General features: G+C 42.9%; 1 protein-coding gene across 4 annotated transcripts; it reads right to left on the bottom strand.

Moving 5' to 3' along the window:
* Positions 1 to 2,161: 2,161 nt before the first annotated feature.
* On the bottom strand, positions 2,162 to 12,913 carry znf362a (zinc finger protein 362a). 4 transcript variants are annotated; one of them, XM_035631746.2, is made up of 9 exons: positions 12,720 to 12,913; positions 9,453 to 9,516; positions 8,393 to 8,633; positions 7,948 to 8,073; positions 5,350 to 5,677; positions 4,388 to 4,612; positions 3,963 to 4,041; positions 3,665 to 3,823; positions 2,162 to 3,568 (listed from the first exon to the last, which is right to left on the bottom strand). In XM_035631746.2, exons 2-9 carry the CDS (start codon positions 9,513 to 9,515, stop codon positions 3,449 to 3,451), a joined length of 1,341 nt encoding a protein of 446 aa, XP_035487639.1. In that variant the 5' UTR covers position 9,516; positions 12,720 to 12,913; the 3' UTR covers positions 2,162 to 3,448. The 4 variants fall into 4 exon arrangements, with proteins under 4 accessions (XP_035487639.1, XP_035487641.1, XP_035487640.1 ...); XM_035631748.2 differs by having other exon boundaries at positions 8,393 to 8,600; XM_035631747.2 differs by lacking the exon at positions 12,720 to 12,913 and adding an exon at positions 12,083 to 12,691.
* Positions 12,914 to 12,952: the final 39 nt, after the last annotated feature.

Below are 12,952 nucleotides of genomic sequence, written 5' to 3'. Positions count from 1 at the left end.
AGTAGGCAAGTTGGTTGGTTGTAATTGGATGATAATATTGTATGCCTATGTTGGATTTGGTATCTTTCAACCCATTAGTGGTTATCAATTCCTGGAAATTTCCTGTGTTTTCTGTATGGTTATAAATGGGTTTTTTTATATATTTGCCTGGATATCAAGTTTGTCCAGCAAGCTCAGATCAGGCACACATCTTAGATAACAGCAACAACAACAAAACATGCAAAATGCATGGATGGCGATGCTGCAGATTCTTGATTTTCAGCTGTTTTCCGAGTTGAGATCGAAAATGCATTGCTGTGCACATGAAGGCGTAGATAATGTGAGGGGCCAGCGATGGATCTAATGTAGAAGGGGAGTGAGACGCAGAGAAGACCACAGAGAGAGAGGAGATGGAGCTTAAGTAGGGGGAAGAAAGTTCACGCCGTCTGTTAAACTAACTTTAAGAAAAAGGGTTAGGGAACTAACTACGTTGGAACCGGTGTTCTTTAGGGAGCTGAAACATTTTCTTGGTATGGCAGGTTACTATGGTTTTGGCGAAGAAATGTGTTCCCCTGACTAACCCGCTCATCCAAAATGTCCGTTTCATTCAGACAGATATGCCTTTTCGAACTAGTCCTTCTTGTTCAAGGTGCCAATGTGATTGCAGACGTCCTTTCAGCATTTAAAATATGTGGTCTCTCTCGTGAATGGAGAGTTTGCTTTAGAGCAACATGCTTGTGAGAGGGAGTGTCATGGCCTACAAGCCACCATTTGCTATTTGCTTTTTGTTTTGGTTCTGTGGGACTTTAAATTCATAAGTACAACTATTGCCTATGAATTGCCATGCATAGCATGTTACAAGCTATGCATGGAAATTCATACTGCAGGAAATGCTGCAAAGAGTGAGGAAGCAAGCCAGCCAGTTCTCAAACAACTGTTAACATTTTTTGCAGACATTTTGGTTAATTGGATTGAAAAGAATATAGTATTCTACACATATATCACGTGTCAATAATTTTTTACAATTTTTGCTGTGTGCTCGCCATTGCCAAAGCTTTCAATAAATAATGTAACTGCAATTAAAGGAAAGATCGTGGACACAGAGTTTTTCTACGATAGTAAAAAGTTAGGAGTTTCGAAATACAACACCTTTAAGGTTTCTATAGGTTGTTCTAGCCAACCAAAGCAACAGATCCCTGGGACCTCATTCTCGGTCACTAAAATTTATCCTAGCACTTAACAAGAGCCCAGATGGAGGAGGGCTGCCGTTAACGGACGTGGCTGACAGAGGTAGCCGACGCGCAGGGCTGTTCGGCCGGCTGCACTGTCAAGCAGAAGCGGGGTAAGACGTTCGGACGTAGGCAGTGAGAAGCCTGGCGAGTCTCCTCACCACCAGCTTCAGCACTACAGGTGACTTATCGGGGTGATGCTCCACAGGACCTGCACTCGGACCCTTTCGACGGACAGCTGGACCAGTACCACCTGTACAGGGGTTACTCGGGCCGAGCGTTCAAACGCCTCACTGAAAGGTCCAGGCTGGCCAAAAGGTTTTGGACCCAGAACAGGATTACGTTTTTTAATCCAATGGTTTCTAAGAATGTAACTGTCTTCTGATTGTGACCCCCTTTAAAATAATACTTTGTGGGGGGGATTGTAGCGCATAACTCACCAAATGCAACAAACTAAAGACCAACACAAAGAGCACATGCAGTGTTAGGTTGCTTGGGGCTGGCTTGTATGTCTTTCCTCTACCTCCATGATTGTTGTGACCTGCAGCGCCACAGTTCTTAAATCTCTTACTAAGCTCTGGTCATCAAATGAAGCTGAGCATTAAGAACACAAAACATTTTAACACTATTTCAAGGTGATAGATTTGAGACATTACCTTTTTAACGTTGTATGTATTTTAAAGCATGCTACCTTGTGGAGTTTTTTTTTGTCAAACACGTTTTCTGTTTGCATTCAGCCTTACTCCAGAAAACTCAGTCTATGTATCCTTAATATTATGAAATACTTCATAATTCTTATCATCATATAAAATCTGCGTTCTGCTTAAGTCTTGTGTTGTGGAGTACCATAACCGTCATGCCAATCTTTCCAGGGAACTCTGTATCACAGCACGTGAAACCATTAAAACAAGTTTAGACTTAGAGCCAGGAAAACAGCCAAAGAACAACGCCAATACCAGTAATTATAGAATTATTTATTATAAAACGGGCTGACAGTTAATATAGTTTATTTACAGTGTATATCATGCTATGACATTAAAGGCAAATGTAAAATGATAAAACAACTAAGTGGATCCTAGAGTTGTAACAAAGTTAAGGCTAATAGTATATAAAATGGCAAAGTGTTCATCCTTAAAACATTACAAAAAGTATATTTTAAAAAAACTGAAAACCTCAACATAGAAACCTCATCACTAATGTTTTTCAGAATAATAAACACAATAAATCTGTGTGGCAGCAGCAGAGTGGTGGTGTAATATTTCAGTTTTAACAACTACATTTATTTATTTGCACACCCAATTAAAATTAAAAGTAAACAAAAAAAGTACTGTAAGTGCATCATTCATTTTGGCGAATTGAGCATATAGATAATTGTAGGTTTGGGGGAGTTTTGACTGAATTGTATGAGAGAATGTGACCATCTCTCATATTCATTGCACCAAATTAAATTTCAACTCAGTTTTTTTTTTGTCTTTTATGACACTTTTTCCAAAGGTGCTTAAAGTTTAGAACATTTTTAACCTGGCCATATTCAATTGAGTCCTGGTGTTTGCCTTGAGCATATATTCATAACACTGCAAAATATACATGTTAATTAAAAAAATATCCATCCATCTACTTTGTGAGTTGCACGTTGAAAATTACTGGATTAAAAATGTTAAAACATTGTTTCTGTGTTCATTATGGCCACATGATTGGTGAAATATTGAAAACACTGACATAAGAAGTGGCACAATATACAGTACATGAATACACATCATATAAGCATTCACCTTTATGTTCTGTTGGCCACCTGGCTAACGGAAGACTATCTCTGATGCAAATACTCTTTTTTTTTTCTTCTTCTTTTTTTTTTGCAAAGACTCGAGTAAAGAAAATAAAGGACCATATAAAAAAGACAAAGTAATCTGTTATAACGCAGAAAGTTTAAAAAGATCTTCCATGTAGCTGCCTAGAGCAAAACCTTTTTTTTCCGTCACATAGAAAACGAAATTTTAAGGCCTGTTATTTCCAGGCCTGAAAGTGCTGAGAAGTCATCTTTGGATGTCCCCGATAATACTATCTGGTCAGCAAGAAAAAGGAAAGGAGGATATGCTCATTAAAAGAGCACCTCTTCACGAGATTTGAGTACAATCTGGCACATTTTTTGGAACCCACTTATGGGTTCAAGTCCATCAGAGGAATGCTGAAATATCACAGGAAATGTCTCGGATGGGAGCGGAGAGAGACGTGTGAGGAGATCAGATGAGGGAGATCCGTATAGGGAGGGTTGGTGACTCTGTCCTGTGCTGAGGCGAGTGGTGGGACACCAAATGCTCCACCACTGTGTGCTTAGCCAGATGCTTCATAAGGTACGTCTCCTGGAAATGCACACGAGAGGAAAAACAACATGCTCAGGTGTCGCGCATACTTTAATCAGATTTTAAAATGAAACTCAGTTTGAATTTCCAACTCACTGAGGTATACGCCCTGCCACACATGCTGCAGCAGTAGGCCTTGGCGTTTTTGATGGCGTGCGCAGACAGGTGGATCTGCAGCGAGGCCGAGTCTGAGTAGGCACGGTAGCAGTTGGAACATTTGAAGGGTTTGTCTTTGTTGTGCTGCCTCTGGTGAGACTTCAGACGAAGAAAAACAAAGAACACAACCGGAGTCACTTTCCAGCAGCGATGTGAAAGCTATTGCCCCATGACCTGTCTCAAATCCATTCAAGTGGCGGAGGATAGCTTCTTAAAAAACTTCTTTAAAAATCCTTACCTGCAGATTAGATAGCTGAGTAAAAGCTTTTTCACATCCTGGATGGGCACATTTGTACGGTCGGTCGCCTGTGTGGATTCTGAAACAGGAACAATAACACAAAGATTATCCAATGATTTCCACACAGGTCAGACAGGAAGCTTAAAAGACTACATTAACAGTGATAAGAACATCCCCAAAATAAAATGCTTATTCAGTACGTCGAATCATTTAGTTTTATTTAATGACTAAACATCTGAACATTTAAAGCTTTTTGTCAACATGAATCACCTTGACTTGTCATAGTCCACCTCAGCTCAATATTTATTATAGGGATTTTCTATGCAACTTTTTATCAAAGCAGGATTTTTGTGGCACAACAGGAAAAAAAACAACAGAATCCACAGTTCAAAAAACACACACTGCGATTTATTCAGATGTCCGACCTGGTGTGCTGCTGCAGGTGGGAGAGCTGGCGGAAACATTTCTCACAGTAGGAGCAGCGGTACGGTTTGACGCCCAGGTGTATGCGCAGGTGCTGGGCCAGGTAGGACGCGTTCGTGAAGGACTTAGTGCAGTGGGGACACTTGTGAGCCTTCGCCTCCGTGTGTGTTTTAGAATGAATCTGCATGTCCGACTTGGAGAAGAAAGTCAGAGGACAAACTTTACACCTGCATCGGGAAAAAACAGGGACACAGACGGACCACACGCGTGAACGAAATGCAGAGTGGATAGTGGCAATACAGTGTAATTCATGATGGTATATTCTTAAACTCCCAGTTTGAGTCTATGACTGTCTTTTAGGATGAAGTTTTGAAAGGTTCGTGTTTGCCTCCGCTTTGCACATCACTTTCATGTTCACTTTCAAAATGCTTTGATCATGCTTTCACCTCAACTACATGTGCAGGACTTTAATTTGTAATACAGTATTTGTGGCTACTTTTACTCAATAAAGGATTTGCTGATTTGTTGTACAAATAGAAAACAGCCCAGATGAAGCACAGGGACTTGTACATTGTCTGGAAAAGTTTTTTTAAGAAGTGATTTATATTTTTGTGTGCTGTGTTGTACAGTACTCCAGTGATACTGATGTTCTATTTTAGATGTTTTTGGTTGCTCTTGTGTTTTGGTGAGCCAACAATCTGGCGGACATAAAGTTATGTACTGTATACTCTATTCCATTATAGTCTATAGTGCAGATTTAACATTTGTATGCTATTTACAGTACAGAGCTTTGAAACCTGCTGTGCTCCTTATTATCTGAAAAAACAACAACTGTGAGCCATGAGCCCAGATGAACTTGACTTAAGTTAACTCTGCATTAACCCTGAGCCCAGTAAGCACTAAAAGAAAAACTGCAGAGCGAGAGCAGTCGCAGGAAAAAAAAACATATAACATAATATCTCACCTGTAGGTCTTTCCCGGTTTGGCAGTGATGGTACAGCAGGACTGGTCGTTGCCTGAGGCGAGGATCGGGTAGGGCACCACCAACAACGAAGACCCATTCTCTGCTTTGATCTTCTTGCGGCCTCGCTCCTCTTTCGGAGGAGGCCCGAGCAGCCCCACCAGACCCCCGTTGTTTTTCCCATGCTCCATCCCGTGGCAACTGGCTAACCCTGAGATGAGGTGAGGGGTCGGCGCTCCGCCCAGTCGACCGTGGCCGCTTGACGTGGGCGTGGTGGGGGTGATGATCTCCGAGGGGTTGAGATTGCCTGTTCTGGACGCCAGCGCCACACCTGTGAAAAGAAAGGACATGATGGCAATAAGTCATCACTAATAATTCCCATTAAAACGCAGCAGATATCAAATTAAATGAACATCAACGAGAAGATAATATTATATCAATATTTTTTTGTGTGCAAAATTGCTTACGTCGGAAAAGATCATTCAAATTTGAATTACATTTTTTCCCCATGACATGATAATCCTGCTTACAAAGTTCTATGATTTTCTGTAGGCTGATTTGAAACAAATGCCAGAATGACGCTTTTAAATGCAAATGTACATCCTCATGTAAAAAACATTGATATAATGTATTAAATATATAAATACTCTGTTTTACGTGTGTGTGTGTGTGTGTGTGTGTGTGTGTGTACGGTTCTTATTCACCTGATAATCAGACTGAATTTTGCTTCATTAATTCAATTTAGTTGAATTGCTTCACAGATCTGTAGCCAGGCTGCATGTAAACATCACATAAATACTTAATGAAAGACTTGAATAAGATGAGATAAGGAATTTCATCAAAGGTATAAAGTGTGTTTTCTTAATAATAAGCGTATGAATGGTTGAGTAACAGCCGTTTTTTTTTAAATTTCCTCAAGGTGTTTCCTTGAAAGCATAGTACCTGTAGCCGCAGCTGTCGCTTGAGCGGAGGCTCGAAAACCCCCCCCGGCACAAACGATATATACGTCAAGGGCGTCAGGCGGACGCCGCGATAACAAAGTTTACCACACAAAGGCAAACAGCTAACAAACCGAGACACAGCGGACTGTTGCTGGTTCTGCTGCTGCGGCGTCAGACCAGGTGGCAGGGGCTTTAAAACTCAGTAACGTGCTAAAGGAGACCCGATCACTGTGTCAAATTAGCTGCCAATAAAAAAATATTGTTCTAAATATTCTGTCCAATATACAGTAGCTGTGAGTTGACAAAAAACAGATGATATGTATAAACCATTTGAATCAGCTGACCACCATGGTGGTGCGTTCATTTACAACTGCTCCATCAGATAACTGACACTTGCTTCTGACATTAAAAATGAATGATTTATCACAGTAACTATGAACAATTGGTTGTAGTGTTGTCTTCAAAAGGAATCACATTGTTAACCATCTGAAACCTTGGAGTTATTTTTATATTTAATATAAACAACATTAGAGGAACATCCTATATCTCAAAAGGATAATGAAAAACTAGTCCACGCATTTGTCACTACTGTCATTCATTACTGTTAGGATGTTTCCCAGTAAGTCTGTGGAAAGCCTCCAGTTAATCAAAAATGCTGCAGCACGAGTGCTGACAGGAACTAGAAAAAAAAGAGATCATATCTCTCCAGTGTTAGCATCTCTGCATTGGCTTCCTGTAAAAGTTCAGAATAGAATGCAAAACCCTGCTCCTAACCTAGCCTGTATGATCAGGCTCCATTATATCGTACATAGCTCAGAGTTCCATATTATGCCAACGGATCACTTGGCTCTGTAAACGCAGGACAACTCGTGGTTCCCGGAGCCTGTAAGAGTAGAATGGGAGGCAGAGCCTTGAGCCATATTTAAAGTTAGACTTCAAACCTTCCTCTTTGATTAAGCTTTAATATTGACCTCACCACTGTAAAGTGCCTTGAGACAATGTGTGTTGTGAATACCGTGCATTATGGTCTATTTTACTATAAATGGGACCATCATTACTAAGTGAACGCCCTGCATCCTCCTGTATTGGAGAAGACTTGAAACTACAGATTGAGACCATGAACCCCTCAGGCAAATGTTTAGTTACGTTATGAATTAAGTGAGAAGTGACGAGTCATCTTCTCATAGACTTCTATAGAAACTGACTTATTTTTGCAGAGCTGCCTGACAATTGTTACACAACTTCCTGGTCACCCCCCTCCCCTCCCTCCCTCCTCTTTGCCGCGGCTGTGGCTCAGGACGTAGAGTCGTTCGTCCACCAAACCGAAGGTTGGCGGTTCCATCCCAGCTTCCGCCAGTACACATGTCGTTGTGTCCCGAGACACTTAACCCTAACTTGCCTCTGGCGGCTCTTCCGACAGTGTATGAATGTGTATGAATGTGACAGAAAAATGTGCGGTAAATAGCAGCGCCGTGTGAATGGGTGAATGGGTGAGTGTGACTTTCCCGTAAAGCCCTTTGAGTGGTCTATATGACTAGAAAAGCGCTAAGTCCATTACAGTCCATTGCCATTATCTCCTTTCACCCAAACTCAGTCTGGTTCTGCTGGAAATGTCTTCCTGTTAAAAGTGCTCGCGGGACACTGTGAGCTGTGTGGTTACCTGAGACGTGGTTTGTCCTGGAGGGGTGATCAATGAGTTGGCGCAGGTGCCAGTCTTCCCATAATCCTCTGGCTTTTATAGCTGCCTTGTCGTCCAGATTCAAGTTCACGTCGCCCAGAATTCGACCTGGTAAAGATACCGAAACATGTATATTAGAAAAAAGAGAGAGAAAAAAAGAAAAGAACGCAACATACTTCAAATTGTACACTTGGTTCTTAAAACAAAGAGTCTCTCATATGTCTGTGTGTACAGGTGAGTTTCATACGGCCCATGCATTTCGCCAAACTTCAAAGATACGCGGATGTTGAGCGTTACAAACATTGGACAAAGCCGTCTTGTGTACGGCAATATTAATACAGATCGTCTAACGGTTTACGTTGGCAACCGTAAACTGTCCCTACTGTGATGGGACTTCGGGCTCAACTTGCAACGGAGCTGGTGTTACCTGTGACCGAGCTGGAGGTGGCGCGGGCATGCAGGGCGATGTCAGGCTGAGACGAGCTGTGGCTGTGGAGGACCTGCATCTGCTGCGCTTTGGACATCCCGTGCTGGCCACTTCCTACCTGACTGGGGGGAGCCAGTAATTGCTGTTGGGAAGGAGCTGAGGCAGCGGGAAGATGCGGCGGTCGGATCTTCTCCGCCATCAGCTGCTCCTTGATTTTATTGATCAAGACTAGGTTATCCAGCTGACAGGCAGGAAACAACATTTGTGACAAGAGAACAGCCACCGTCAGTACAGTCAGTGTCGGCTTTGTGACACGATGGTTCCCTCTAATGGCCGACACACAACATTGTCACTCAAACTCAAACCCCGAACGTCTCTGAGGATCGCCACATGACAAGTGCTACACCAGTGGTCCCCGACCGCTTTGGGGGATTTTTTTTACATTTTAGGCCGGAGGAGAAGAAAGCGTCAAGTATTTCACTTGAATCTCACAGTTTTTAATAAAAAGTAGTAATTATAAACTTCTGCTGGTTACTTTTCTTTGACAGATCTTTTTAATTGAACTCTTCGGTCACCTAGAGACCCCTCTGATATATCTTATCCTGTATCTGTTCTGAAACCCCCATGTGAGGAGTCGCTCGACAGTAACAAAGGAGAAAAGAAACCCTTATAAATCACTTTTTTTTTTTTTATCGCTGAGATTTTGACGAGGAGATCAACAACACTGTCACATCAGTAGTGAGCGGCCACCGGCCAATTAGCTTAGCTTAGCATAAAGGCCGGAGGAAACAGCTCGCTTGGCTCTGTCTGTAGAAAATGTAAACACTAGAATCTCTAACAGGCCACAAATTAACATCTTATATCTTGTTATATTTGTAAAAAAAACATGAAGACTCGAGCGTGGTGTTAATCTTGTCATGTTACTCTCGGCCGGAACGCTAATGTGAGCATTTCCCCCCAAATTAGAAAAAAGTCTCGATATAAACCTTGGCACACAATGCGATAGTTTTACTTCTGTTGTCTGTGTTCAGAATGAAGCGCGGATCCCAGAGTCACTCACCTGGCCGGGCATCGCGGGAGGTGGAGGCCAGAAGTAGGGATTATTAAAGCGAGGTTCAGCCATCCTGAAAACAAAGACATGCGGGTCATAAAGAATGGGCGCTCCACTCAGCCACTCCATTATTCTGATGAGCAGAGTTCAAATTTAGGAGAGGAAGAAAAAGAAAAGAAGAAGAGAAGAGGAAAATGTGAAAAAAACAAGCACAACCTTGTGTCGCAGACGGACTTGTTTGATGTGATGCATTGAGATCGGTCTTGTGATGGTGTATTTTCAAAGACATTCTCTATTAGTCCTCCGCCTTTGCCAAAAATGAAAAAAGAGACCTAGTGTCCTCGCACTTTCCCCCAAGCTTCGTCAGAGAGGACGTTGCCGAGTAGCCCCGGCGAGTGACGTCAGCGTGGTTTGTTTAGTTTGTGTTTGTTTTTTCTTTTCAAGAAGGACGTCTTAAGCGATGCGAAGTCTGTCTGCTGCTTCCTGTGTGATGGGCATGCTGCCCTGAGGGACGGGCTTGGTTGCGACGGCTAGTCAAGAGTCAAAATGTTAAAAGCGATGTGACACATTCTAATCTGCGGCTGCTTGTCTCCTCCTGGACACGCGGGGACTCGCTGGTAAAGTGAGGGTCTGATGGGAAACAAGGGAAACTCAGCGAGACCCCCACAAGCTGAGAGGTCAGTAATCAAAGTTAAATTAAAGCGAGGACATCGCAATGAAAACACACTGATTCTTAAGTGACACAGCAGTATTTTGCTGCCGTTTTTTGTTTTACTTCTGTGGCAGCGAAACAAAAGCACAATTCATTTATTGTTATTTGTATATTGAGAATATCTGGTTTTCCTCCTCGGCAATTAAGCACAATGCTGGATCCAGTCGCTTTTCCACCGACTGTGTTTGAGCAGATAGACGGACGCCTTTTAATTTTCAAGGCAGAGAGAGCTGCTGGATGTTACTGCTGCAATCTGGAGGCCTTTCTTTCCATAGCTTCTCTTTTCAGCCCTGTATGAAGTTCTCCCCCCCCCCCCAACATTTTGCATTGCGTGCTTTGGCATACTTCACCATTCCGAAGTCTGTTTGGCTTAGCGGAGGCATAACACAGTCCACGTCCGCGCGCCAAGAAAAACAAAAAGGATACGTCCAGGGGTACAGGCGTACAGTAAACCCCACAAAATGTTTCTCTAATGATGCCAGCGGGGATCAGTTTCACTTCCTGGAGGCTTTTCTAGGCCTTTCGGGAGCTCGACTGCTGCAGGACATCTCCCGTGTCCCTTTTTGAAATGACACACCTCAGACAGAAAACATCTCAAGACTGCAATGTGCTCTATGTGACCTACGTGTCGAACAGTCATACCGTGTGCTCATGCCTATCAGCAGGTCATTTAGTGCAGATACTGTAGATGTTTCCTTTTTCATTTTTACATAAATGGAGCTGAGTTTAATATTCTGGCCAGTCAGTGATTGTTTGGGTTTGTAATCGTTTCCTGCAGGTTTGAAAAAATACATCCAGTATCCAATGCAGGTGCGCTATTAGCTCAATATCTCTTCTCTCCATAGATGGTCATTATTCAATAGTGTGTTGTTGATTGATCATTCATTCATTTGAGAATTGCCCAAGAGTCACACATCACACGTATCTGACAATCTGACAAGTCCACAGATATTCATCTTGATAATTTACGATAACGATAACGATACGTACGATAAAGAAAAGCACCGAGCCCTTACGTAGGGGAGACAGGAACCAGAGCCTGATGCCTGATAACATTAATCGATTATCAAAAATAGTTAGGTTTTAAGTTTCTGTCAATAGACTAAACAATGAATCAAATGACTGCTGGTCCTTTTTTTAATGAGTACTTAATAATCACAAAGTAAACGTGTGCAATGGCTACAAGTACCACTGTCTAGCAAGCCGCCTTTTAGAAATCTAACCGAGACGTTGAATCAGGAGCGACCCGGTCGTGGAGTCCAGTTGCTCCAGATCCAACGCTCCTTTGGAGAACTATGATCTGTACGGACAACAATCTCCGCAGACACCTTTTAGACATTTGGATTATCACCAAATTGTGAAGATATAAACCTCAGCCACAACCTTCAAATCCAATTTATGGGTTGGAATTTATGTATAAAGCAAAAATACATAGATATAAATAGTCCATCAGTTACAACTTATAAACTCTTATAAAGGGAATGAGACAGTGGTGCAGAAGTCAGATTCAATCTGCCTATGTGTGCTGTTAATTCTGTAATGACTGTTATTACAGTAGTAGATGGATCCACTCCCTCATGGTCTGTTGGGTGCTATCATAATAATAATAATAATCCTACAGATGGCTAGTAGTTCCCCAGGGTCAAGTGTTAATCACAGTGGTGAGCAGTTCACAGCTCCAGGGCAACTGCTTTAGATCTCAATATTTCAGCTTCAAAACATAAAATGCATGAAAGAGAAATAGGGAGGCCTACTACTCCGTCTTTTAAAAAATAAAGTTAGGATTAACTTTGCATCTTTGTACCTGGGTTATTCGTCATTCCTTCAAAAAAAACACCAAAACGGAAATGGAGCCGACCCCCCCCAAAAAATAATAATAAATAATAATAATAATAATAATAATAATAATAATAATAATAATCTCAACCTGAGCAGCCCTCTCCTCCGCGGTCGAGACGCGGTCCTCCGCAGCGCCTCGCTCGTGTCCGCCGCCTCTCCCACATTCTCAGACAGTTTTATTAAAAAAAAAAAAAAAAATCAGACAAAAGGAAAACAAAAATGGCAGCCCCGTCTTATTTTTATAAGCACCGGACGCCATATTCTGCAGATCCGACTGTTCCGAGCTGCACAACTGGTCCAGATGTGGCGCGAGCGCCGCCGCGACGCGCGTCGTGGATGTGGCACATCTGCATTAAGCCTGCGGATGATTGTTTACTTTGATTTTGCAGGTTTGAATCGCCCGGCTGGAGGAGGAGGTGGGGGGGAGGAGGAGGAGGAGGGGGCGAGAGAGGAGGAAAGAAAAAAGAGCCTGACACTTCCTACAACAATCTGCTGGAGGCTCTGCAGCACATTCACATGGCGACGCTTCGGGTCGCGGCGCGTAATGGACGCAGGAGAAAGACAATCGGTCCGCGATCATGTTCTAAATGGCAACTTTTGCACGACTCGCCAAAAATGTCGTCGTAGCGACGAGGCAGAATCTGTGCGAGAGGGAGAGAGGACGAGCAGAGAGAGGACGAGCGGAGAGAACGAGCAGAGAGAGGGAGAGAGAACGAGCCACATACCTGAACCAGCAGCGACGGAGCGAGTGATTTGTTTCAGGGATCAGTCTCTTCTCTCTCCGCTCGGCTCCCAGTCCGGACTTCAAACCTTCCGGGTCGCCTGCTGTTCACTTCTGGGTGCTGCAGGCGAGGAATTGTTCAGCAAACAACGCTGAGATGAGGCTGGTTTCTCTCCCCCCCCCCCCCCTTTTTTTTTAACCCATTTGATGGTTTCTAATGTGAAACCGTGGCTGTGC

This window comes from Scophthalmus maximus, chromosome 6, assembly GCF_022379125.1.
Source record: "Scophthalmus maximus strain ysfricsl-2021 chromosome 6, ASM2237912v1, whole genome shotgun sequence".
NCBI classification, from domain to species: domain Eukaryota; kingdom Metazoa; phylum Chordata; class Actinopteri; order Pleuronectiformes; family Scophthalmidae; genus Scophthalmus; species Scophthalmus maximus.
The sequence above is the reverse complement of the archived record's forward strand: the minus strand, read 5'-3'. Positions and strand labels throughout refer to the sequence as shown.

Bases quoted from the DNA above. Each gene is read 5' to 3' on its own strand.
- znf362a (XM_035631746.2), bottom strand. From the start codon at position 9,515: ATGGCTGAACCTCGCTTTAATAATCCCTACTTCTGGCCTCCACCTCCC. The intron at 8,074-8,392 runs GTAACACCAGCT...TATCTTTACCAG, and splicing joins CACCTCCAGCTCGGTCACAG to GTCGAATTCTGGGCGACGTG. The intron at 4,042-4,387 runs GTCGGACATCTG...TTCCTGTTTCAG, and splicing joins CACCTGCAGCAGCACACCAG to AATCCACACAGGCGACCGAC.